This window comes from Dermacentor albipictus, chromosome 7 (genome assembly GCF_038994185.2).
Source record: "Dermacentor albipictus isolate Rhodes 1998 colony chromosome 7, USDA_Dalb.pri_finalv2, whole genome shotgun sequence".
NCBI classification, from domain to species: Eukaryota; Metazoa; Arthropoda; class Arachnida; order Ixodida; family Ixodidae; genus Dermacentor; species Dermacentor albipictus.
The window spans coordinates 109797005-109824641 of record NC_091827.1 but is presented as its reverse complement, the minus strand read 5'-3'; the positions used below and the strand labels follow the sequence as shown (position 1 = coordinate 109824641).

General features: G+C 51.2%; 2 protein-coding genes and 1 long non-coding RNA gene across 5 annotated transcripts in view; 2 read left to right on the top strand and 1 right to left on the bottom strand.

Moving 5' to 3' along the window:
* Positions 1–27637, bottom strand: part of LOC139047577 (uncharacterized) — a 216372-nt gene that overhangs the window by 90911 nt on the left and 97824 nt on the right. The window lies entirely within an intron of this gene.
* The window catches only part of LOC139047578 (uncharacterized), a 120930-nt gene that overhangs the window by 22550 nt on the left and 70743 nt on the right, over positions 1–27637 (top strand). The gene's annotated exons all lie outside the window — the stretch shown is intronic.
* Positions 14446–17245, top strand: LOC135921361 (uncharacterized). Its single transcript, XM_065455695.2, has one exon. The coding sequence runs from the start codon at positions 14563–14565 to the stop codon at positions 17218–17220; it is 2658 nt and encodes an 885-aa protein (XP_065311767.2). The 5' UTR covers positions 14446–14562; the 3' UTR covers positions 17221–17245.

Below are 27637 nucleotides of genomic sequence, written 5' to 3'. Positions count from 1 at the left end.
ATCGCGTGTCGTTCCTCTCGGGCCGTGCTGGCAGGCCACGAAGGAGTGCAGCATGCGAGACGACAAGCACACCCTTTGAGAATCAAAAGCCAAGTGTTTCGCTTGTCACGCGCCCCACAGTTCATGCCCTGAGGGCATCACTGGTCAGCTGATATGTAGCGACCAGTACTTCTCCCCCCTCAAGTCACAAGTTGAAGTGGTCGTGTGGGAAGACACGACGGCCACTAAGGGTACACGCAACACTATCACCAGCATCACGTGAAGGAGCAGGCTCTGCCGTCGGAGGGAGTCGCTCAGGTGTTGCTGCCACTTGTATTGAGTGGTTATGTTGATACAATGGGGTCCCTGCTGACATTAGCACGAAGGTAACTAGGTGTCTGCGATTTCGCTGCAGAACTGTTACATGCTCCGTTTCGACGACAAATGACCTTGGACGCTGTGCACGGCTCGAAACTGTGGCATGAACCTGATCCGGCTGAATCCAGACCTCTTCGCTTGCTTGGAGTGACGGCAGATCTCTTGCCCGATGTCGTCGGTCGTAGTCCTGGGCAGTGTTTTTCTTGCAAGGTTGATTTTGACTGCTACCTCCTCTCTTAATCGCCAATGTGGTCGAAGTTGCTAGTCTGTGTTTGGGACCAGAGTTCTCAATCACTTTCCCATGAGAAATTGAGCACGGCTAAAGCCACTCGCCCTGGGTGCGTCTTATAGCTGAGAAGGGCCACGTGAGGATCGCTCACTTTCCGGAGCAGGTCTTTTGCAGTGCGCTATATTCTTTCTGCCTCCCCATTAGACTGTGGGTAATGTGGGCTACTGGCGATATGGTCGAATTCGTAGGAGGCAGCGAATGCGGCGAATTCGTGTGAGCAGAAGGGTGGACCATTGTCCGACCTTACTTGTTGCGGTATCCTGTGCCCTGCAAATACATTTTTCAGCACATCAATGACCACTGGAGCTGTTGTGCTCTTCAGTGTCACCACCTCCGGGAACCTGGAATAGCAGTCTACAGCCATTAAGAAGCTTTGGCCGTTGAGGTGAAACAAGTCGAGGCCCTGATGTTCCAAGGGACGGCCAAGGAGGCTGGTAGAGAGGAGTGTTTCGGCTGTATTCACTCGCGTAGGGGCGCATTTTTGACAACTGACGACGAGAAAAGTGATCGCACGCTATGCCCGGCCACCATACAGATTCACGAGCGAGCATTTGGACGACCTATTTCTTGATTTCCTTTGTGTAGAAGCACCAATACTGCTGGCCTCAGTGACGAAAGGATAATGAGACGCGTGCCCTTGAAAAGATGGTAATCACAAACGGAAAGTTCATCCTTCACTTTTGCATACTTTGATACGTGAGGAGGCAATTTTGATTTGTTTGGCCAGCCATGCTACAGAACAAAATCAGCGCGCCGCACTCTACATCACAGCTCTCGGCTTTCCTGATATCCTGTGTGTTCACAGGCAGCACATCTGGAAAGGAAGCGAAGACTGCTTTACCAAAAAGCTCCACAGTGTCTACTGGTTGTTCCTTCCGAGGGGTGCGCGACAATGCCTCAGCCGTAGCCAACAATTTTCCTGGGACGTACATCATCTGGAACTGATAGGGCATTGTCTTTTGCCTGAGTCTTTGTACCCTCGGAGGAAGCACATCAAGCTCCATCTTGCCAAACAATGTCGCAAGAGGAAGGTGATCAGTTTCTACAGCGAATGTGATGCCTCTGATGAACTCGTTAAACCTCTGGATGACGAACGCTGTAGCCAAGACCTCTTTTTCTGCTTGGCTATACTTTTGTTCTGTGGTAGTTACTGACATTGAAGCAAATGCTGCTGGCCTGCGTTCACCATATGGTTATGATTGCAACAGGACTGCTCCAAGTCCAAGAGAGATGACATCAGTACAGAAAGTTGGGGCATAAGATGGGTGAAATTGGCCAAGGAGCAGTCGGACGTAGAAGTTCCTTGATTTTTGTGAATGCTGCTTCCTTTTCAAGCTGCCAAGTCCAACTAGCATTCTTCTTTAGAAGGGTGCGTGTCTGTGCAGTAGATTCCGAGACATGTGGTATAAACCTAGCAGGATGATTTACCATACCGAGTAGACGTCTGACAGCTGAAAGGTCTGTGGGAGCTGTCATTGCATGACTTGCTCCAATCTTGCCAGGATCTGACTTCATGCCTTGTGCTAAGACAATGATGCCTAGAAATGATGCTACGGAGACCCCAAAGCAACACTTCTCCTGCTCTAAAGTGTTATCTGCCGATGCAGAACCAGTCAGCACTTGCTGAAGTCGTGCATCATGTAATTGCTTGGTACGTTCAAACCCAAGAATATTGTTGCAGGAAGGAAGCAGGCCCAGGAGTGTAAAATAATGTATATTTACAACTGAGTCATAAGGCGTTCAGGCAACTGCCAGACTTCGTCTTCCTCTAGTGCAATTCAACTACTTCCTTCCCTTCACCGTAACGTCACCCTCCCGGCAGAGTAGTTCCATCCCGGTGCAAGTTATAGAACCTAACTTAATGGGGGGACATAGGGCTTGAGCCTGACGACGTGAACAACATCGCTAGTGACGTTGGGATGAACTGAAGGCGGACCGGCTGGGGCGATCGCGTATGTCACATCGGACAGTTGGCGTAACATCTGGTACGGACCAGAATAACGCGAAAGTAGTTTTCCCGACAAGCCGAAACGACGTGAAGGCGTCCAGAGAAGGACAAGGGAACCAGGTGAAAAATGGGCGTCTCGGTGCCGAAGGTCGTAGCGCCGATTTTGAGAAGCTTGCCAGACTGTGAGGCGATGACGGGTGACTTCTCGGGCCTGGGCGGCTAAGTCAACAGCATTTCGAGCGTAACCAGTGCTGGGTGAGCGTACTGCGGAAGCTAGCAACGTGTCAAAGTGAAAGGTGGGGTCGCTGCCATACAACAGGTAAAATGGTGAAAATCCGGCAGTGTCATGACGGGACGAGTTGTATGCGAAAGTGATGTACGGTAAAGCGACGTCCCAGTCGCGGTGATTATCAGAAACGTACTTGGACAGCATTTCAGTTAGCATGCGGATGAGTCGACTGGTGAGGCCTTTCGTTTGAGGGTGGTACGCTGTAGCAATCTGGTGTTGTGTAGAACAGGAGCGAAGCAGATCATCGGTGACCTTCGATAGAAAGTAGCGGCCGCGATCCATCAGCCACTGGCGAGGGGCGCCATGGTGCAGGATGACGTGGTACAGTAAGTAGTCGGCGGCATCTGTAGCGCAGCTGGTTGGTAGCGCTCGCGCGATAGCATATCTCGTGGCATAATCGGTTGCTACAGCAATCCATTTCTTTCCTTTGATGGAAATTGGAAAGGGACCAAGGAGGCCTAGGCCCACACGAAAGAAGGGCTCTGCAGGGATATCAATTGGTTGCAGCAAACCAGCGAAAGGCATAGCAGGCATCTTTCGGCGCTGACAGAGGTCGCAAGAAGCGACATAACGGCGCACAGAGCGATGCCGAGCCAAAAGAAGCGAGCCAGAAGAATGCCGAGCCAGAAGAAGCGGCGCCACAGGCGGTCGTATGTACTAGTGATGCCCAGATGTCCAGCAGTAGGACCGTCGTGAAGTTGCTGGAACACGGTGAGTTGAAGGTGCTTGGGAACGACTACGAGGAGCTCCGGGCCGTCAGGACGAACGCTACGACGGTTTAAAGTTCCATCGCGCAATCTGAACATCCGGAGGGACGGGTCATTGGGCGAGGAGTTTAGGCGTTCCATAAGTGTTCGAAGAACAGGATCTTTGCTCTGCTCGTCACCAATATGGAGGAAGCTGGAGAGGGATAGAACACTGATGACCGAGTCAGCATCGGTATCGTCCAGTTGATCCACGGGATTGCGGGACAGGCAGTCAGCGTGTTTATGCAGGCGCCGTGACTTATACATAATAGAAAATATATATTCTTGTAGACGCAATGCCCAACGTGCAAGCCGTCCAGTTGGGTCCTTCAAAGAGGAGAGCCAGCGGAGGGCGTGATGATCGGTTACGACGCAGAAGCTCCGACCGAAAAGGTACGGCCGAAATTCGGCGACCGCCCATACGAGCACGAGACATTCTCCCTCAGTAATGGAGTACTTTCGCTCGGGTGTGGAAAGAAGGCGGCTAGCGTAAGCGATGACATGGTCTTGGCCCTGTTGACGCTGAGGGAGGACAGCGCCGATGCCATGACCACTCGCGTCAGTTCGTACTTCAGTGGGCACAGAAGGGTCAAAGTGTGACAGAATTGGGGAAGTTGCAAGCCGCTCAATCAGAGTAGAGAAGGCTTTCTCCTGCAGAGGTCCCAATAAAAAAGTGACATCTTTCTAGAGAAGGTCGGTGAGAGGGTGAGCGATGTCGGCAAAATATTTCACAAATCGCCGGAAATAAGAGCATAAGCCCAGAACACCATGGACATCCCATCGTTTGTGGAACAGGGTGCAGGAAAATTTCGCACGGCGTGAACTTTCTGTGGATCAGGTTGGATTCCGGCGGCGTTTACGAGATGGCCGAGCATAATAATTTCACGGTGACCGAAATGGCACTTGTAGGAGTTTAGCTGAAGGCCAGCCCTGCGAAACACGGAGAGGATGGTTCTGAGGCGCTGCAGGTGGCTCTCAATGTGTGGCGCAAACACAATCACATCGTCGAGGTAACTGAGGCATGTAGACAACTTCAAGCAGCGCAGGAGAGAGTCCATCATGGGCTCGAATGTAGCTGGCGCATTGCACAATTCAAGGGCATGACTTTAAATTGGTACAGGCCGTCCAGTGTGACGAAGGCCGTTTTCTCGCTGTCCATCTCATCGACGCTCATCTGCGAATAGCCGGAGCAGAGGTCAATAGATGAAAATTATTGGGATCCGTGAAGGCAGTCAAGAGCGTCATCAATGCGAGGCAGGGGATAAACATCCTTCTTTGTTATCCTGTTGAGGTTATGGTAGTCAGCGCAGAAGCGCCACGAGTTGTCTTTTTTCTTCACTAAGACACTCGGTGATGCCCACGGGCTACTGGAAGGTTCAATGATGTCGTTGTCCATCATCCTGTCTACCTCTTTCTGTACGATGGCCCTTTCTGTTGCGGAGACACGATATGGCCACCTATGAATGAGGCTGGCGTCGCCGGTGTTGATGCGATGCGTGACAACAGATGGGTGTCCACGTGGACGGTCGTCCAAATAAAAGATGTCCCGATAAGATGGCAGGAAGTGACGAAGAGCTGCTGTTTGCTCGGAAGGAAAGTCAGGGGCGATCATCTTAGAAACATCGTCCGCAGGCCTTGAGTTCGGAGGAGTGGGTGACAAAGGTGCGTTGGTTCTGAGGAAGGATTCGGAGGTCAAAGAAGAAACCTCAAATTCTTCAAAAGGAGTGATATGCGCTATGGCGATACCGTGTGGGAGCACATGCGGCGAAAATCCAAAATTGAGGATGGGCACGCGAGTGCAGTTTTCGCGGATCCGGATTAAGGTGCTCGGCAGGGCAATGTTGCGCGACAAAAGCACGTCAGTAAGCGGCTACACGACGTACTCGCTATCAGGTACGGGAGGACAGGGTGTCACGAGGACATTTGTAGCCGCTTGTGGAGACAGCCTTGCAAACTCAGCAGAACATAAGCGGTGTGAAGCACAAGTTGTTGCATCGGCAGGTAGCGGCAGATCCAACTGTACAACACCTGCGGAGCAGTTAATTTGGGCAGAGTGTTTCGAAAGGAAGCCGCGGGGCCGAGAATTAGGTCGTGCGGACAGTGTTCAAGGACGATAAACAGAACAACGGTATAATGCCCCCAAAGGTCACACGTGCTGTGCACATTCCAAGGACAGGTGAGGTACTTCCATCGGCGACTCGCACAGTGCCCGGTACGGCAGGTGTCAGAACCTTTTTGAGCCTTCGGTGGAGAGCAGCGCTCATAACTGAAAGCTGCGCTCCTGTATCGACGAGAGATCAAACAGGAACGCCATCAACTTCAATGTCGAGTAGGTGTCCACATGTAGGCAGGGTCACCAGATGATTTGTGGGCTGGTTCGGAGTTGCAGCTTCACCTCCGGGAGCTCCACCACCTAGTTTCCCGAAGCGAAGCGACCGGTTGCAGAAGGGGACCAAGAGTGGTGAACGGAAGGCGAACGGGACCTACGACCTTGCGGAGACGGAGATCGGCTGGATCTTGGTGGAGCACTGTCGGTGTTGATGTTCCTAGTCAGCGTATAGGGTGAGAAAGTACGATTGTCTGGTACTTTGTGGTAGTGACTCGGAGACGGCCACCGAGGAGGTGACAACCAGTGGTTGCAGCAATGACGCGCGATTTGTCCAATACCGGAACAATTAAAACAGATGGGGTTATCATCCGCTCTGCGTCAGTCAGCTGGGTTGCGACGGAGTGGCGGAAAGCGAGTGGCCGGAGAAATCTGGTAGGTGTTTGTATGGCGGACCGAGCAAAGAGATGGAATGCCCAAACTCGCTATTTCCTCCCGAACGACTGCTTTTATGAGGGAGATAGCGGGCACGCTCTCCCAACGGCCGGAATGAACTGGAGCCGGAGCCATGGCCTCAAGCTCACGGTGAACGATGCGCGTGATATCTTCCGGTCCTGTGGGATGAACGAACCGCGGCGGGTCTTCGCAAGAAGATGTCGCGGTGGGATTGGGCTATCGGTCAAAGTTTCAGCGACGCGGCGGCCCTTCGCTTGTTCGAAGCGCCGGCACTCCTTTATAATTGCATCCACAGTGGCACAATCCTTACACATAGGAGATTGAAGGCATCGTCTGCAATACTTTTCAGTATGTGACCAATCTTGTCTGCCTCGGTCATGTTGTTATCAGCCTTGCGACAGAGGGCCAGCACATCCTGTATGTACATAGTATTCTGTGGACGTCTGAGCGCGGCACGCAAGTTCTTTTCTTGCTGCCAGCTGACGACCGACAGGTCTGCCAAACAGGTCTCGCATTTTTTCTTTGCAGACATCCCAGCTCGTTAGGTCAGCTTCGTGTGTGTCGTATCACTGCTTCGCAGTTCCTCTTAGATGAAATATGACGTTTGCTAGCTTGACAGTTGGATCCCACGTGTTGTTGTCGCACACTCGCTCGTTCATCGTAAGCCAGTCCTCGACGTCGGCGTTGTCCGTGTTACAAAATGGCCCTGGGTCCGGCGGATGAGTGAGGATGACCGTTGGCACGGGCTGCTGAGGCGTTGTCGCTTCTGTCGGTTGATTTGCCATTGTTGCGGCAGGTAGCTGACGTCCGCTGGGAAGTTCTGTTATTGTACCCCGCACCTTCCACCAAAATGTTGCAGGAAGAAAGCAGGCCCACGAGTGTAAAATATAGTATATTTACAACTGAGGTATATCGCGTTCAGGCAACTTCCAGACTTCGTCTTCCTCTAGTCCAATTCAATTTCTTCCTTCACTTCACCATAGCAATATCATGAATCATACTTACGACACCGTCCTGACCTTTGAGAGTCTGCGCCATTTGTTTTTGAAAATACTCGGGAGCAGACGTGATACCGAAGGGCAATCGGCAAAAGAATGAGCAACTCAAAGGTGTGATGAATGTAGTCAGTTCTTGAGAATCCCTTGAAAACTTGACTTAGTGAAAGCCATCCAGCTTACAAAAAACAGCTGCATCACCGAGAAGACCAAGGACGTGTTCAACTGTAGGCGGAATGTGACGCTCTCTGAGAACCACCTGGTTCAGTCGAGGGAAGTCAACACACAGACGATACTTTCCATTCAAGTTAGGTACCACTACCAAAAAGCGGCACATCAGGGAGTTCGTTTATCACTCCGACGAATGACGCGGTCGCCTTAAAGTTTCTACAGTTCTTGCAGAATGACTTCACGCAGCGGGATAGGTAACCGTCGAGGGGCACTGAGTGAGAATGGTACAGCGTCTTGCTTGAAGCGAATAGTGTATTCATCTTGGAGTGTGCCGAGGAAGCGGAACAGTTCAGCATGAAGCGTGAGTGTTCAGGAGTGTTCACGGCACCAAAGAATTTGACGACCTCAAGGGCCTGGAGAGACGGCTAACGCAGTAATGGTACAAAAAGGGATTCAGTGATGTAAAAGCACTGAGAGCTTGTCTTTCGTTCCCAAAATAGACGTGCCAAATATGAGCCCTGTACACTGCGATGTTGTCCTCCGGGTTCTGTCAAGACTGCATCAACGCTGTCGAGCTCCGCCGGAACTTCAGGCAAGTCACTTGTGACTGCAGAAACTTCAGCTCCTGAGTCTACTTTGAATTTAGTTGTGTAATTGTCGACTGTGACATCAACGAACTTGGCTTTGTCAGGTTACTCCAGAGCATGCAGCTCCATAACACTGAGTTTGGCATGCTGCGGCTTTCTGGAACAACAGCCTTCACCAAAATCACCTCTCTTGCCACAAAAATTGCAGACCGAGTTCTGTGCTGGGCACTTTGAGCGTGCGTGAAACGCGCGACTGCAGAAGGGAGAAACCACAGCTTCGCGGTGGCAGCGTTGCGATTTCGCGTCCACTGAGCTAGCTGTTTTGGCCTTCGGACGCTGTGAACTTTCGAGCTTTTGGGACATTAATGTAGGCCGCGGCTTGCCAGGTAGCCTGCGCGAGTGAGCGTTCCTTATCAGTGTCTTTCGATTGACTAGCTTGCATCCAAGCGTCTTTGAAAGAGAGCTTCGAGGAGCGGCACAGCTGGTCTGAGAGACGCGCATCCCGCAAGCCGACAACGAACCTGCGCGAACCAAGCGTTTTTACACCGCCAATGACGGGTAGTTGCATGGCTTTACTAACTTGCAGAGTTCGGCGTTAAACGTATCGACGCTTTCGCCCGGTAGCTGGACACGCTTATGAAAGCGGGAGGACTCGTAGAGTTCATTATCAGGGTGCACAAAGTGCTCGGTGAAACGTTTCACAAGAGGGTCGTAGGACGCTGAGTCTCCGTCGAGTGAAAGGGTGTCCAGAAGCGGACGAGAGCGTAGGTCCATGCAGCCAAGTAGCGTGCGTACTTGGACCTCTTGCGAAGCTTTCTATGGTCCAGAAGCAGCGGCATATTCTGCGAAGCGAGGGTTCCACGAGGATCAACTTGTGGGGTTAGAGACGTCGAACGCGCCCAGTGGCTTAAGAGCGAGGCCTAGCCACTTATTCAATTGGGCGCTTTCTTCGAGGGGCATCCTGTCGTTGAGGGCCGTTAAGAGACGGAAGTTTTTCACATCGATCGAACTTCTGACACCATGGGCGCTATAACGTAAAACTCTTCCAAACTTTTCTATTTCAATTCTGCAATCAGCCAACCGCGGTTGCTCAAAACCTTTTTTGAACCACTCCAAATTTACCTGTCTGTCACGCGACGTCACGAAAACCGCGATAGCTCCCATATGATATGACCTGTGCACACTGATTATGCATGATTTGGTCGAACAAAACAAAAATAGTTATTTCTGATTCGATGCCTTTTAGCCATTAGCCCTCGGCCATTGGTAAAAGTTTTCGGGCTGGACCCACTGCACCTGCCTCTCACGCGACGTCACAAAACCGCAAAAACCTACGGCGTCAAAGTGACGTGTACGCGTTAAAGATACATTAATATTCCAAACAAAAGTTGGTTTTCTTCTGAATAGCCGCAGGCGGCCCCGTTCTGAAAGGAATAAAAGATGGCTGCTGCAGATCGCTCTGGTACTGGTTACTCGCTCCTGCCGGTGAGCGTGGGTTTATTTGCGTATAATCAAACTTTCTGCGTGGCCGCATAACGTTTTGAGCACTTTCGGCACGCTTACGACCTCGCTGTACCAACTCTTTTTTGCTTAGGATCCGTTTTAGCGAAATTCTTAAGCTTCCGTTGCATGCCGCCGTGATTGTAGACGAGCCACCGCAAGCTAAGAGAAAGCGGACCAATCGCAGGCGCCGGCAGCACCCTCTTCATCCGGTTATCGATATTCAGTGCAGTGGTTCGGCCCCATCGAATCCCTCTAGAGTTGACCATGATCCTCGCCTGTCGTGAGGCAATTATAAAGGACAAGCCGCTGAGTGCGGACAATATTATTCTTGTTTCAAGCCAAAAAGTGACCTCCTATGAACGAGAGGAGAATTTGATTGGTTTGTTCAAACAACCCTGCGGGTGACGGCGCGATGCTTGCGTCGGCGTTTAAAGAAATTTGGCGTCAGGAGGTTGGAATAAAAACATATTGGAATAGCTTGACGTCATACGGCCCCATATTGCGGGGCGTTCCAGTCGGGCCGTGCTGGCAGGCCACGAAGGAGCAGAGCATGCGAGACGACAAGGCAGCCCTTTGAGAACCAAACGTAGAGTGTTCAATTTTTTCACGCGCCCCTGTAGCTCGTGCCCAGAGGACACCACTGGTCAGCTGATATGTTGCGACCACTATAAGTTCTACAACATTTTTTCTGACCCAATCTGTACCGCTCCCCACCCCAGAAAGTTAGTGCCTACAACCTGTGCCAAGGCCGGAAAGTCCTTCCCTTGCCTCAAGCCGGCATCTACAACCGAGCGATATTTCCACCCTGCGCTTCTGTCACGTAGGTCCCCACCTGCTTGATCCATTCCCAATGTCAGCCATCGGCAGCAAAGGGGATGCTGTTGTGGCCGATTGCACCACACGCTACGCCATTACGCGGCCGCTGCACACCACTTGCGCTGCAGACGTCGGGAGATTTTTTCCTGCGCAACATCATCTTAAATCACTGCACTCCATGGCCGGTCCTCACAGATCGCTGATGTTACTTCTTGTCTAAAGTCATTGACAACATTCTCAGCTCATGCTCTACTGAGCATCGAGTCTTCACAGATTATCTTCTACAGACAAATGGCCTTACTGAAGGACGCTTACTGACATGGTCGCCATGTACATTTTGCAGACTGTAGAAACTAAGACATCTTGGCTGTGATCAGGTTATGCGCGCAGACACCGCAATTGCCTTGTGGGACACAGTTGCCCAGCGCATACACTGGCGATGCAATTACCATGGCAGCACATGCCCGTCAGATTGCCAGTGTTCGCCTCACTGCATCCCAAGTTTCTCAAACTCCAGCTACAAAAGGTACTATAGTCGAATCACGTTTTGACTGCAGAAGGGAATCGGTTTCATCCGGTAGGTAAACCATCGTTTTATTGTGCACAAGGACATGAAGTAGAAAAGGCAGGTCGAGAGAGAACAAGCGCTAACGTTCACCTGCAGCTTTATTGTTGATCCTGAGCACAAAAGCACACCCCAAATATATATATATATATATATATATATATATATATATATATATATATTGAGAAACGAAGGTGCACACTTACGAAAATTGCATCTTTAATGTTTGTAACGATTCGGCCGTGCCACGGCCTTCGTCAGAATAAACAATATATATATATATATATATATATATATATATATATATATATATATATATATATATAGTTTATTCTATATATATATATATATATTTATATATATATATATATATAGATATTCTTATATATATATATATATGACTCTGGTTATCTGGCTGCATATCGTGCTCCGTTTTCACCCGTCCTTGGCCCGGTCCAGGGCCTTGCCCGCCCCTGGGTCTACTCTTCATCTTTTCACGAAGACTTCCGCCACAAGTGGACACCGGACGACTCCCGGTCCGACGCCAGGCTGGCCCTCCAGGCCCCTCCAAATCTACGAAGCGGCGCGGCGCCGCGCTAGCCCTAACTCGCCGCGCCTGCACCTCTGACATGCAGCGTCTCACGAAGACCCGCCAGCCGACAGCCACCAATGCCCCGCTGGCCTCCTCTTCTACCGCCGCCGGTGCCACTGAGCCTACTCTGTCAACGCTGAATGTTACCAGCGACGTGCCTAATTCTAAGCCGGCAGCCCTGCCTCAACCGGCTGCGTTCCTGCACTCCGCACACGCCGCCGTGCATATTCCGGCCACGTTCAACGCTGTGAGCAACGCTGAGAGCTCTGACTCGACCGCCGCGTCGCAGTCGGCGTTCGTCGCCTCAATGCCTCCTACGACCAAGTTCCACGCTGTCAGCGACGCCAAGAGTCTCGGACCACTAAACGTGTCGCAGCCTGCAGCGTTCACCGTCGCCGCCACGGATGCCGCCGCGTCTATTCCGGCCACATTGGCGCCTGTTGTAAAGTGCTGCAATCAGACATCAGAATCGCAGCTGAACGCGCTTGTTGCAGCCGCTCCCACCGGATCCACCACTTCTGCCGTGCTGGACAGTGCAAACTCTACGCCCACCAACGTCATTCCCAATGTTTCGAGATGTGTTTCTGTCGCCCCTACCTCCTTGACCCCTGTGTATCCGGCTGACGACTCGTCGGCGGAGATGGATTTCACGTCGTCCCCAGACAACGACCATAATACGCCATCATTAGAAAGCGGCTGGAGCACCGTCAGTACCAGCCGCAAACCTGCCTCCGCCGCCCGCCCTCGCACCGAGCTCATCTCAGTTGGGATCCAACTTCCGCCCGGTACTCTCACTCCCAAGCTGCCTCTTTACGACTTGCTTGCCGCCATCGTCTCCGCCGCACATCTCTCCTTCAAAACCAGCGCAGAGATCACCCTTCAGGCCAAGCCAGCTCAGAGCCTTGTATTTCTGAAAACACACTCCCCTCTCACCGCCCAACTCCTACTTTCTCTCACGCATCTTCAGCTCCACGGTAAGCCAATCACCGTCAAAACATATGCCCCCAATCCTCCCATTTCCTGCCTCGGCGTCATTCATAACGTTGGTGGTCACTTTACTCCTACTCAGCTCATGCATGACCTTGAATCATACACGACTGATATTCTCGCTGCTCGTATGATGGGCAGCACAGAATCAGTGCTCATAACCTTCGCTGGCACCGTCATACCCCACTTCGTATATTTTAAACGCGTCGCTTTCCGATGCCGCCCTCATAAGCCTAAGCCCCCCACATGCACCCGTTGTCTTGCTCTGGGACACCGTGCTCACCAATGCCCTCAGCACGACGTTCCGGCCAAGTGCCGCCGCTGTGCTGCACCCCTACCCGCAGATCCTACCGCTCACGCGTGTGCCCAACCATGGTGCATTCATTGCCAGGTAAACACACATCCCTCTCTCGACCCCACCTGCCCCTTCCTCCTCGCTAAACAACGCGAGTGTGCCAAAGCCGCGTTTCTCCGTCGCACAGCTTTGCGCAGGGCCACGAAGCCCACCCCTTCTTCCGCCTCCTTCGCTAATCATGCATCTCCGTCAAGTCAGGCTCCATCACCTCCAGGCTCCTACGCCGCTATAGTCAAAGGGCCCTCGGTGCAAGCATCCCTTTCTTCCTCTACTATACCCTCGCCATCCCTGACTGACGAGAACCGCTCCTTCGATCTCCGGCTCACAATGCTTGAGCGTCACCAGCGCGAACAACAGCGCATCTCCCAAGATTTACAACAGCAAATCCACGCATTGACACAAACCCTAAAGACAACAACCTCCTCTCTTACATCCCAGCTTACCAAGCTAAATGAGCACCTTGCCACGCTCATCACCCCGTCCCCTAACGCCCAGGTCGCCCCATTGGCTGACCTGGTAGAAACCACCACCACTGCACACCACACTCGCTTGCTTCAGCTCGAAACTTCGATTGTCCAGATCCTCACCACCCTCCAAACCCAGTCCAAGCAATTGGAATCATTCGCTTCTATGCTGGGCTCCCTCCAGGAGTCACTGCCCCCGGCCAAAAAGAAGGAACGTGTCCCCGCAAACTCTTCTACCTCTAATCTATCGTAAACATGGCGCCTGGAGAGGACCTCGAGATTGTGCAGTGGAACTGTCGAAACCTTCGCCACAATAAGACCCCCCTCCACCAGTATCTCCTCACCCGCCCTTCCCTGCCCCATTTTCTCCTTATCCAGGAGACTCGGACGGCCCGCACCGTCCCAGGTTACCGCGCCTACCATGCCACGACGGGCACGCCGCTTGCGTCCATTTATGTACGCAGCGACGTCCTCGTCGAGCCACTTGATATCCCCTCCAGCCTCCGTAAATATTTAGTTGGTGTTGTGTATTACCGACCTTCATCGCGCATCTCACTCGCCTTTATGTCTTTCTATAATCCCCCTGCCACATCCTCTTTGTTCACTGCCTTGGGCAAGTTCCTTCATTCTATTCCCGCCACCACCCATCTCCTCCTTGGGGGCGATTTTAACGCCCCTCACACGCTCTGGGGCTACCCCCAGACCCTCAAGCCCGGCCGCCTTCTCCACTGTCTTGCCCAGGAACGCCACCTCACCCTTCTTAATACCCCTGGCTCCCCTACTCGAGCGGGCATTGTCTCACAGCGCTCCACGACACCCGACCTCTCTTTCTCTCGGGGCTCCCTTTCCTTTCACTGGCAGGTCACAGCTGAAACACTCCTCAGCGACCATTTCCTCATTCATATTACCGCTTCACTTTCCCACATCCCTCGATCGCACTCAACCACTCACACTGACTGGCACACATTTCGCACTAATCTCCTTTCCGCCTCCTTTGAATCTTACGATGACTGGACGTCGCGCATCTCCGCTGCGCTTTCGACCAGTAGCCGTCGCGTTCGCTCACGGCATCCTATCCCAGACCCGGATCCTCACTTTCTCCGTTTATGGCGTCGGATGAAACGTCTCCAACGTTCTTTGCGCTCCCAACCCAAGAATGCCCAACTTTCCTCTCGGATTGCTGCTCTGCGGGCCGACATAGTCGCCCATGGCACGTCCCTCGAGCATTCTCGTTGGAGTGCGCTTTGTGACGGCCTCGATTCTGCATTACACTCGCGATCCACGTGGTCCCTTTTTAAATCTTTCTTAGGTACGAAGCCTGCACTTGCTCCCACTCTAGCAAAAGCCCTCACTCAGGGGACTCCCTCCGAGGTCTTTGACAAGCTCACTTCTTTGTATCTCCCACCCCCTCTCACACCTTCCTACCCAGCCTACTCTGGCGATCCTAACCCAGACCTCGACCGCCCTTTCACTCTCCGGGAGCTCGAAGCTGCCCTGGCTGCTAATGCTTCTCGCTCGGCTCCCGGTGAGGATACCATCACATACACTACACTCCGCAACCTCCCCGACCACTCCAAGGAATTCCTCCTTCAGACTTTCAACAATGCCTGGGACAGCGGCTGCTTGCCGAGCGCTTGGACATCCTCTCTTATTTCTATGATTCCGAAGCCGGGCAAACCTCCCTCCCTTTCTAACCTTCGCCCTATCTCCTTGACGTCGTGTGTTGGCAAGACCCTTGAGCGAATGGCTTTGACTCGCCTCTCTGATCTTATTGAAGCGAAAGATTTCTTCCCCCACTCTCTTATCGGCTTTCGACGGCGCGTCTGTGCACAGGACATGTTCCTGATCCTCCAGCACACCTTTCTCTCACCCAATCCCAGCCAGATCCACGCTCTTGTGACTGTTGATGTCCGCAAGGCCTTCGATGGTGTGTGCCACGACCATATCCTGTCTCAGATCTCCTCCCTAGACTGCGGACACTGCATGTACTCTTATCTCCGCTCCTTTCTCTCTAACCGAGTGGCTCGTTTCCGAGTGGACACACATCTGTCCGATCCCCACCCGCTCACCCGTGGCACTCCTCAAGGTGCTGTTCTCTCTCCTATCCTTTTTAATCTTGCTATGACCCCTCTCGCCTCCCAACTAGCCCAGATTCCTGACCTCCACCACATCTTTTATGCCGACGACATCACCCTCTGGTGTTCGTCTGGTTCTCCCGGTCACGTACAGGACACCCTGCAACGTGGCCTCGATCTCATCAACTCCTTTCTCCCCACTGCTGGCTTGTCACCTGCTCCGGAGAAATCCGAGCTTCTCCTTCTTAACTACTCCTCATACCAGCGCTCCCACAACGCCCTAATCTCCCTACATCTTTCCGGCTCTCCCATTCCTGTTGTCCCCCAATGCAAAGTTCTTGGCTTCCCGTTACATGCAGCCAAGAATGTGCAAGCCCTACACCACGCGGTCAGGACTTGTCACTCGGTAACTCACCTCCTGCGGCGCGTGGTCACTCGGCGCTCGGGCCTCCACGAGGCTCATGCGTGCCGAGTTGCCCATGCGCTCGCCCTCAACAAGTTCCTGTACTTTGTGCCTTACGTTTCCTTCACCCACACTCAGCTTAACACCCTCGAAACCGCCCTTGTTGGCCTCTACAAGGCAGCGCTCAACCTCCCTATCACCACCTCCACTGCTAAGCTCTTTGCCACAGGCCTCTTCCATCCTCTTCGTTCTCTTCTCTCTCTCTACCGTGACTCCCAGCTTGCCCGGCTTTCTCTTACCCGTCAGGGTCAGTGGTTACTGGCCCAGGCGGGTATCTCTCCCATTCCCGTTTCCTCCTTTACCTCTCCAAAATCCACCCCGGCGCCCAATCTTCGCATTCTCCCCCTCCCGTCTAATATGTCCCCTGTCCTGCATGCCGGCCGTCGTCACGCGGCCGCGCAGCATCATTCCCCCCTCTTTACTACCCAGGGAGTAGCCTACACGGATGCCTCTTTCATAGCCCCTCGAGGTTCCTGTGGCTACGCTATCTACCATCCCCACCTCCCAGCACCTGAAACTCACACGAGTGGGCCGTACCTACACCCTCCGGATGCACTCTCTCTCGAGGTCCTTGCCATTGTACATGCCCTACAATCATTTCCCTCCCTGCCCTCGCTCCCAGAGTACACGATATACACCGACTCCCAAGCCGCCATTCGCCACATACAGAACCGCACCCTACCCCATTCACTCCAACAAGAGGTCGAACGAGCGGTCTCCGCACAGCAACCTTCCACCGTTTTCCTCCGCTGGGTCCCTGGGCATTCGGGGATTGACGGCAATGAGCTGGCCCATCAGCTCGCCCGTGATGTTTTTAACCGGGCACCGTTGATCCCCTGGTCGGGGCCCTCGCAGGATTCTGGGGGACTCTCCCTGCGCCGCACTATCAAGGAAGTTTACCTCCAGCTCCGTCTCGACAAGCGCCTCTACCCTCCCCCTCATCCATCACTCACTGTGCCGGAGGCTCGCCTTCTGCGGCACATCCAAATGAATGCACTGGTTACCCCTTCCCGCCTCTTTCTCTATCGCTATCGCTCCGACCCCTCCTGTCCCAACTGCCCGTCTACTTATGCAGACCTATCCCATTGCCTATTCTACTGTCCGACTGCTCAGCAATCAAGTTCCTACCCTCCCCCTTCGCTTTCCATCACCACCTGGCTCGACTGGCTTGGCGCTGAAGGTGAAGAAGAACAGCGTCGACTGGCCGCCCAGGCGGTCGATATGCTCGGCCTGTAATTTTTGGCTGAATAAAAGTCTTATACTACTACTATATATATATATATATATATATATATATATATATATATATATATATATATATATATATATAGTTTATTCTGACGAAGGCCGTGGCACGGCCGAAACGTTACAAACATTAAAGATGCAATTTTCGTAAGTGTGCACCTTCGTTTCTAAATCTATATATATATATATATATATATATATATATATATATATAGCTGTTAGCTGCATTGACATCACATTCGTATCAAGTCAAATGGCCCCGATGTTCGGATGGTGTACAGATTTCGAGACTCGAGGTTGTGATCACTACCCGATCCTAATCTCTGCCCTTCATTTTCAGACGTGGCCCAGAAAAGTGAAACTGAAGTCGGTAGACTGGGAAGCTTACACAGCAGCCGTAGACAAAGGAATCACAGCCTCGACTACAAATACAGAAATAATACCGACAATAGCTCATTGCCTCAAACAAAGTACCCGCTCTGCCACTAAGCATTGTAATGTACCAACAAACGACGAGGAATTTGAAAGATTATGTGCCATTCGAAGGCGTGCCGAAAGGAAGGCTCTACGTACTAAGAATATCGAAGACCTCAGAACTTGTCGACGGGCACAAAGGCGTATACGACGTTACCTCACCAAACTGGACCGAAAAAGGTGGAGGGACTTTTGTGGGACACTCGACATACGACAACCGCTGAGCAAAATCTGGCGAGTCGTCAGAGGCATTCGCAAAGAGCCGCAACAGCTTTATCCTGTTATCGCCCTCTCATTACATGAGCGCGCATCCCTGAAAGAGGTGGCAGAGCAGTACTGCAGGCTCCTTTCCAACGGGGCACAACCTTTGCGGCGAATTGCAAGTCGTCAGCCTAGTCCACCTCGAGCTACCCTTCCTGACTTAGAATTACCATTCACCATCGAAGAGCTCACGGCAGCAATCAGCGACGTAAACAAGCGATCATCACCTGGCCATGACGGCGTGAGTTATGAAGCGCTCGCAAATCTATGCCACACATCTCGCCTACGCCTTCTGGAGTACTACAACGCCTCATGGATAACTGGGGAGGTTCCTACGGAATGGAAGCTTGCGAAAGTCATTCCTATATTGAAACCATCAAAGCAGCCAACAAATTACGCCTCCTTCAGACCCATATCTCTGCTTAGCTGCGTAGGGAAGCTATTCGAAAAAATGATCTACAAACGACTAAATTGGTTCCTGGAAACTGCAAAAGTTTACCCGGAGGAAATGAATGGCTTCCGGCAAAATAGATCCGCAATTGATAATGTCATTGCCTTGGTTTCATAACTTGAAGAGGAATTGGTCTCTGGAAACATACCTACTGCATTATTTTTAGACATTCAGGCAGCATATGATTCGGTCTATCATACAGCGATACTTGACGCTTTGGAAACTCTTGGTCTTGGAGGACGGCTCTACGCATGGATTGCAGACTATCTTCAAGGACGCCAACTTTTCATGTGTACCCCGGATGGCCCCACAGCGCTTTATGCCGTCGAGAACGGAGTGCCACAAGGAGCTGTGTTAAGCCCGGTATTATTTAATTTAGTCCTCATCCATCTGAAAAGAAACCTGCCCCCTGGTGTCAAAATCACACTATATGCGGACGACATCTGCATTTGGAGTGCGGCGCGTTCCCGCAGTACCACCCAACAACGCCTCCAGAGAGCGCTAGCAAATATATCGGCCTTCCTAAATCCAAGGGGTCTGAAAGTGTCCCCCGACAAAAGCGTTGCCATGGCTTTCACGCGGAGGCATATGGAAAAATACCCACTAGTGTTGGGTGGTCGCGCCCTTCCATACGTCAAGACGCAAAGGTTTCTTGGAGTGACGATCGATAGGAACCTCACATGGTCGCCCCAAGTGAAAAAATTGAGTGAGAAGATTTCCTCGGCGTCGCACGTATTCCGATTTTTAGCCGGATCACAGTGGGGCAGCAACTGTCGATCAATGGTGCTCCTCCATAAGGCCTACGTCGACGGAACACTACGATATTACCTCCCGATCCTGCACAAAGCGTCTCCCACAAGCAAGAGAAAACTCGAGGCAGCACGAAACAACTGCCTTCGCGTATGTCTTGGCCTTCCGAAGGGGTCGTCCCGCTCAGGGACTGTAGCAGAAGCCGGATGCCTGCCTCTGGAAGTGCTCTGTTCGCAGGAGACACTTCGGATACACCTCCGCCACGTCATTCATACGAAGACTCACTTTTTAAAGGATATTTCCAGAACCTGTGCTACATCTAGCTTTGGGCAGGCCGTCGGAAGCTTATCTATTTCGATTCCTGCTCAGGCGTCACAAATTATGCCGCGAAACATGTCACCATGGACACTGTCCCCACTGGAAATCGTGCCATACATACCTGGAATCAGTGCGAAAAAGAAAATGCCTCAAGCAGCGACCTATCAGATAGCTTTAGAATATATGCACAAAGAATACGCAGCCGCAACGCACATTTTCACAGATGGCTCTACAACCCCACATCGTTCATCATGCGGACTTTTTGTTCCCTCTACAGGGTAATGATTCTCGTTTCGTCTTGAGCGAGCGACATCATCTACTTCAGCGGAGCTATATGGCATTAAGGAGGCCCTTGTGTATGTACTTCGACAGCAGCCGCCAAAGACATGGGTGATTTTCACAGACTCAAAAGCAGCCCTACAAAGTATGTGGAACAGGCACAAGCGTTGCAATAATCAACTAGCAGCATTGGACATTGCATATCTTCACCACAGGGCTAAGATTGCTGGGCATTGCATAAAGTTTCAGTGGATACCTGGCCATGCCGGCATTTCGGGAAATGAAAGAGCGGACGAAGCTGCCAGAAATGGACTCCAATACCGCAAATTCAGAAGAACATATTTTACAAAAGCCGACGCTTCAACCATGGCAAAAAAATATGCCTATCAAGAAAAAGACCGCATCTTGAATCTGCCGCTTCACCAAGACAACTTCCTACGTTACATTGACCCAGAAATGAGACCGAAAATTCCGCGACGACTTCCTCGACACTTAGAGACATTGTACCATCGTCTTCGACTGAACGTGGCATACACGAACAATTATCAGTACCGCACAGGACTTACCACTAGCCCATACTGTGATAACTGTCGCAACTTAGAGACAATTGAGCACGTATTACTAGAATGCCCCGCGTACCGCGACGAGAGACAATTTTTTGAGCACCAAATGAACATGATTTGCCCCGAACCGTTAACGTTAACGAACATCTTAGGTCCAATGCCCGGCCCTTCAAAACAGCGACGGGTTTTGGATTTATTGTTCAAATACCTGACAGAAATTGGTCAAATAGGAAAGCTTTAAGAATTGCATCCTTCCTATACAAAAGCCTAAATTTACCCGCCATGTCACCTGTAAAAATTAGTATCAGGTCCACTCGGACATTTCATATTTATTTTTATCCTTTTTTTCTCCCAATCTTTTCTGGAATCTTTTAATCCCATTCCCCATCCCTATACAGAGTAGCATGCCAGCGGTTATATACGCGCCGGCAAAATTCTCTATTTTTCTAATAAAGAGCCCTCTCTCTCTCTCTCTCTCTCTCTCTCTCTCTCTCTATATATATATATATATATATATATATACATATATATATATATATATATATATATATATATATATATATATATATATATATATATATTGTCACGCGTCTTCAAAGAATACTCGCGTCGTTTAATGAAGACAGCTGAAAGACATAGGGCATCGTGGTCTGTGACCACTATAAATGGACGGCCATAGAGGTATGGGCGAAACTTCATGATCGCTCACACAACCGCGGGACACTCTTTTCCTACGGTAGAATAGTTCGCTTCGACACGGTACAGCAAGCGGCTAGTGTAAGCTATTACTCTTTCAATGCCGTCTTGACGTTGGACGAGTAATGCACCAAGACTGATGTAACTGGTGTCAGTATGCACCACGGTGTCAGCGTAGTCATCAAACTGTGCCAGGACGGGTAATGACTGCATGCGTGGACGTAGTTCAGCAAAGGCCGCCTATTGCTCATTCGTCCAGGAAAATGGCGTGTCATCCATTGTAAGGCGAGTCAGGAGTTTCACTCTCTTAGAGAACTTTTCAATCATCATCATCATCATCATAAGCCTGGTTACTCCCACTGCAGGGTAAAGGCCTCTTTCATACTTCTCCAACAACCCCAGTCACTAATTGTGGCCATGCTGTCCCTGCAAACTACTTAATCTCATCCGCCCACGTAACTTTCTGCCGCCCCCTGCTACGCTTCCCTTCCCTTGGGATCCAGTCCGTAACCCTTAATGACCATCGGTTATCTTCCCTCCTCATTCCATGTCCTACCCATGCCCATTTCTTTTTCTTGATTTCAACTAAGATGTCATAACCTCGCGTTTGTTCCTTCACCCAATCTGCTCTTTTCTTATCCCTTGAACTTACACCTATCATTCTTCTTTCCATAGCTCGTTGCGTCGTCCTCAATTTGAGCAGAACCCTTTTCGTAAGCTTCCAGGTTTCTGCCCCGTAGAAATTTTCAATAAAACAGCGATAATACGCACGCAAGACTAGGAAACGCCGCACGGCCTTCTTGTCGGCCGAAGGAGGAATTGCTACTACCGCGGAAACCATGTCGGGATCGGGTCGAGCTCTACTGGTGCTTACGACGTGCACAATGAACTTGACCTCTTCATAACTGAAGTGGCAATTTTCTGGTTTAAGTGTGAGATCAGCCGATGGGATCGCATGGAGCACATTGCGCAGGCGCTAAAATTATTGCTCAAATGTTTCAGAAAAGACTATTACGTCATGAAGGTACGTGAGACAAGTATGCCACTGCAGTCCAGCGACGACAGTATCCATCACTCGCCGGAAAGTAGCTGGGGCTGAACGCAAGCCGAACGGGAGCACTGGAAATTCGTAGAGGCCGTCAAGAGTCACAAAGGCACGTTTCTCGCGGTCTCGTTTGTCTACCTCAATCTGCTAGTACCCGCTTTTCAAATCGCGTGAAGAAAAATACTAGGCGCGCCGCAGTCTCTCTAACGAGTCGTCGATACGAGGCAGGAGCTACACGCTCTATTTAGTTACGTCGTTGAGCTTCGGGTAGTTGACGCAGAAGCGTTGCGTTTGGTCTTTCTTTTTGACAAGAATGATCGGCGGCCACCATGAGCTCTTGGAAGGTTCGATTACGCCATCTTCAAGCATCACTTTTATTTGCGCACGAATCGCTTTTCGTTCTTTCGCTGACACGCGGTAAAGCTGCTAGCGTATCGGACGTGAGTGGTCACATGTGATGATCCTGTTGTTTATGATTGAAGTCTGGCTTACCTTAGATACATTTGCCATGCATGCCCGCAATTCAAGCAAGAGCTCGTGCTGTGCTGGCTGGTTGTCTCTCGATAGCTCTGAATTAATGAAGATATTGCCCAGTAACTTGTCAGGCATCCTCTTGGCTTCAGTGGCAAAACATTCAGCCAGGTTCTCTATTCGGTTGGTAAACGCATTCGAAGTACCGCGGGAAAGGGTGGCGATGCTCATTGCTGAAGTTGGTGACAAGCAACTGAGAACGGCCATGCCTAAGCTGTAGCACACTCCTAGCCGCACAAACGCCTTGCGTCAGTAGTCGGGATAAGTTGCATTCTGCAGGCACTTCGTCTTCGCGCATTGCACCGCTCATAACTTCGACTAGAACACTGGCTCGTGGAGGAAGCGTAACGTTTTCGGCGGAAAGATGAGGGGCGTCATCGCGTCGGTTGTCGTCGTATCCCACAATTGGGTGGTGGTCGTCGTTGTCGTTGGGGTGTTGCAGCAGGCGGGGATAGCCTAGCATACATAACCGGCAATCGTTGCACCTGAGACTCTTATGTGTGTCACAGTGTATGTCACCAGGTGTCGAAGAACCCTGTGTCTCGAATGAAGGCAATCAGCAGTCGTTGCCGTCTCTTCCTGATTGCCGCAGGCACTCCGGACCAAACGACGTCTTGAAAGGCGCTGTGCGGAGTACCATTCTTTTGCAGGCTGTCGACCATCGCTTTCCTTCCTGCGTCGAACTGCGGGCATATCGAAATGAAATGTTCAATGCCGGCGATCTCACTATAAAACGCACAGAAAGGGGAAACGCAGCGTCCAGTCTTGAATAACCAAGCCGTTGTGCACGCGGAGTTGGTTCGGTTGAGGTAAAACAGCGTTGTTTCTTCCCAAATAAGTCCACGGGTCACACAGGCTGGGTATGGAGCCTGGTAGATCGCCCTAAAGTGATTGCGGATTACATTCTTAGGGTTCTGAAAATCGCTGGCACTCTTACTTTTGGGACACATGTCCATGCCCGGTGCAAGAGCATCAGCTTTTTTCATTTCCTTCCATTCCTGCGTGGTATGAGATCTATTGGAATATTACGGTAAATCTCTTGCTCATTAAAGCTTTGATCAGTGCCAACGTTTGCCTTGTAAACTTGTCTCGTGGTAGGCCACAGTGTAATTGCTGTAACGATGATTTTGAGTTCGTCAGCACTACGACGCCAGGTGCGGAATCAGTGCGTAGTTTTCGATAGGCCGCAGTAATGGTGGCACTTTCTGCTGTTGCTTAGTTGTTTCCCCCAGTGCAAAAACAACATAAATGAAAAGAGGGGGAGGCCCGCACCACCATGAAGTATAGCGGGCTTAGAACGCCAATCAAAATATAAAAAATTGAGGGATCATCACGAATGACAATCCAAAATAAATTAAATACCAAAGCCAATAAGGTAAAAAAACTTACGAGCTGAAGCCAAAGGTGTAAGTTAGGATAATATAGGAATATGGAGTAAGTTAGCAAAATTGGCAGCTCGGATCCACCAAGTAGCATGCTCCTGTATGTTATAATAAGCATTAGGTTCCGGCAGAGATGGGCAGTCATTGGTATGCTGCAGCAATATTGCATAAAGATGCGATAGCTTAAATTAGGCCAGCCATCTTCCGTCGATCTTCTGGCCAGGGGACAGATCAATGTGCGCACTTCCTGGTGCTGGGTTCGGGGTACATCGCATATTGGCGTGGCAGGAGGCTAGGTCCGTGGTAGACCGAGAGCAGCATGATCTGGTGATTGACCTGAAAGCTCTAAATCACAAATGCCCGGGATAGTCGCCGAGCAGGAGGAGATTAATGATGCGTGCCAGCATGGGTCTGAAGGCAGTGTGTTATGCAGCAACAGAGTGAGAGAGAGAGAGAAAGCAAGGACAGGAAAGGTAGGGAGGTCAACCAGAAGAGTATCCGGTTTGCTACCCTACACTGGGGGTGGGGGAAAGGGGAATAGAAAGAAGAAAGGGAGAGAGTGAGCACAGAGTACGTGTGGGAGGGACACTAAGCACAGGGACACTATAAACGGTCTCTTAAACCGGTGTACCTCAAGTATTGCAGTAATGCACGATTCACGGATGTAGATGATTACTTTCGTGCTCGCGCCGCATGTGGACGAGACGAAGGATTCGTAACCGGACAGTCTGAGTGGTGTTGACGTATTTGGCTCGCAAATGACCAGTATGGGTAAGCGATGTGTAAAAATGTATTGGCGAAAGTCTGCTATGCGGGTCCTTAGACCCCTAGCATTCCACTGAAAGATCGACGCACCTTTAACTTCAGTGCGGAAGGGGACTATTGTTCGAGCCATGATGCTTAAACGATGCTAGCAAGCACTGGATTTAGTGCATCCAGTATTTGCAGAGCACTTCGAGCTGCTGGGGTTTGCAGCTTGTTCAGTATGATGCGCATTGTATTAATTAGAGATTGCAGCATATCAGCCACCTGCTTGTCTTGGTCGCACAAATCACGGACAGTAGACTTCGGGGGTTGTCCAGCAAAATTTTGCTGTGATTCTGTCGGTGGATGCTGTCGTTTCGGTAGAGCCGGCCAAGATTCTGCAGGTGTGGTCTTCTCAGTTGCCTTGTTCTTCGCGGTCCTTTCGACAGTGTCTGGCCCGGGCGGCAGAGGAGGAGGAGGTGTTGTAGGCAGTGGCATGCGCGTCGCAGAGACAACAGCCTTCCTTGAGGGGCGCCGGCGACGGGAACGTCGCTTCCTGACTTTTTCGGCGGCTTCGCGATGAGATGAATGATCTCTCGCCATCTCTTTCAAGATAGCCATTTCCTTCCTAATAAGCGGGCATTTCCTCGAGGAAGCTTCGTGTGACCCTCCGCAGTTGGAACACTTCATCACAGTCGCGCCACACTTATCTGCAACGTGGGGCTCTCCGCAGCTGGGGCATGCTGCCTGATTTTCGCAGACGCTGCTCACGTGTCCCAGTCTCATGCATTTGCGGCACTGAAGAGGTTTCGCAATGAAAGGCCGCACTGCATGTCTGAAGTGTCCCACCTTAACATGCGAGGGTATATATTTACCCTTGAATGCAATCTTCACGCAGCGTGAACTGCCTAGCCGCTTAACATCAACAATGACCTCATCATTGGCTGGCTTGATAAGAATCGGCAAGTCGTTATTAAGGATGGCGACGTCTACGTCGTAGATAACGCCACTGACTACGTCAGATCCCAGAGGGATGTAAGAGCGCACCTGAATGCCATCGATGTCCGTTACGCTGCGTAGAGTGCTCAGAGCAGCCGCATGTTGGACATCAACCGCCAGTAGATTTTTCCGTGTGTTGACTCGGATGTCCGATATTTCATTTGGCACCAGGGCTTCCAGTGACATCGACACAGATTGCCGGTTGAGTAGCTTCATGTTGACGGTGGGAAGCAAGGGCACAAATATGATGGTATTGGTGTCCGGCCTCTGCGTGTGTCTTACTGTTTGCGTGCTTGACGATGAGGACGTCCTGGTGTTTCTTCTCTTCGCTCTGCGGCTCTGCACCAGCTGGAAGTCGTCATCGGAAGTGTCCTCACTGCTGAGAGAGTAGACATGGGTGTCCTCACTGTCGCTGTCGCTCTGCTGACCGTTCCGCTTCCTGGAGGCGGCCGCCGCTGACGCCGCCGTCGCCGGCAGACGTGCGGGGTCGTCCACTTCCATCACGACCGAGCAGGGAGCGAGGACCACTGGATGAACTTAGAATTTCACAGAAATAAACTGGAGCAAGGAAGAACAGCTCTGTGTCAAAAACACTTCCGCAACAGAGTGATAGAAACAGAGATGTGAAGAGGTGGACAGGAAAGGAGGTAAAGTAGATCGAGCATGCAGTTAGGACCATAAGCAACGGGCTATAGACCCCACCACGTTAGGCATGTACAGTGCTAATGGCACGAAGCGACATACAAAAGTAATATGAAAGCGTGAAAGAGCGAGGAGACAGACAGAAGCCATGGAAGAGCAAGGGGAGTTATGAGCCATCCGGAAAAGTGATAGTAGTGCGTTGCACAGGCACAGAACGTACAATGACATGGGCTACCTGTAATAACAATGCGCGCTGTCGTTTACTTTGTAGCATCGCAGGGTACACTGCTGGCGTCACATGCTCAATCCGGAAGTGAGCACACATTTGCGCCACTATCGGCGCAGTACGTGGGCACGCATTAAATAATGCTCCGCTCCCTCGCAATCCGCCACGCAGGTACAAAGATTTGTGGCACTAAGACGAAATCGATGCAAGTAATATGGGAAGAGTCCATGCCCTGTGAAGAGGTTAACGAGTAAGCGGTTTGGAGGGAACCAGTCAGGAATTGAGTGAACACTGGGCACTTAAGCGTAGAGGTAGGTGCCCTGCCCCTCCCACTGCCAGTATTGGTGCCACTGGTTCGGGGCAATCCCCAAAAAACACTTTCTGATCGATCGAACGGAGTGAGAGCTCGTTCAATGTGCTCCATTAATGCACGCAGACGAAGTGGCGGGGTCAGCAAGCTCGTTACCCAGCATGCACCGGTGCCCTGGCACGGGAATTAACAGGACACCAGGTCCGTTGCTTGCCAGAAAACGAAGCGCATTCCTGACCCGCCCCATCTGCTCCCCCACACCGCGCAACCGCGACAGGGCCATCAACAGCGACAGACAGTCGATGTACAGTTATATGTGTGGCGCAGGGTAGCTATATATGCCAGAGCCTCCTCAAATGCACACAGCTCAGTGCCGAATGCTCAAGAGGCACTAACAATCGCGTATTTGCTCACACGGACGACGCGACCACACCGATCCAAGGATACAAACGCGGCGCCCGCCGCAGTGGTGGTGTAGGCGCCGTCCATGTTTAAATGATAAACAGGAGCCCGGGAAATCATATTAGCCTTTTCAGGGGTGAGGTGCGTGAAGGGAAACCGGACGCGCTCACTAGGGTGCTCCTTTCACGGGTCACAGGGGAAGTCGAGTAGGTGGAGATGAAAAGTTTCAACGTCATAATGAGTCACCTGGCGAAGTGTAAATAGGGAGAACTTTGCCGCCAATCGATCCAACTCCACAGTAAGGTAAGGACAGTTGCCTAACACCTGAAGTGCCG

Bases quoted from the DNA above. Each gene is read 5' to 3' on its own strand.
- LOC135921361 (XM_065455695.2), top strand. From the start codon at position 14,563: ATGAAACGTCTCCAACGTTCTTTGCGCTCCCAACCCAAGAATGCCCAA.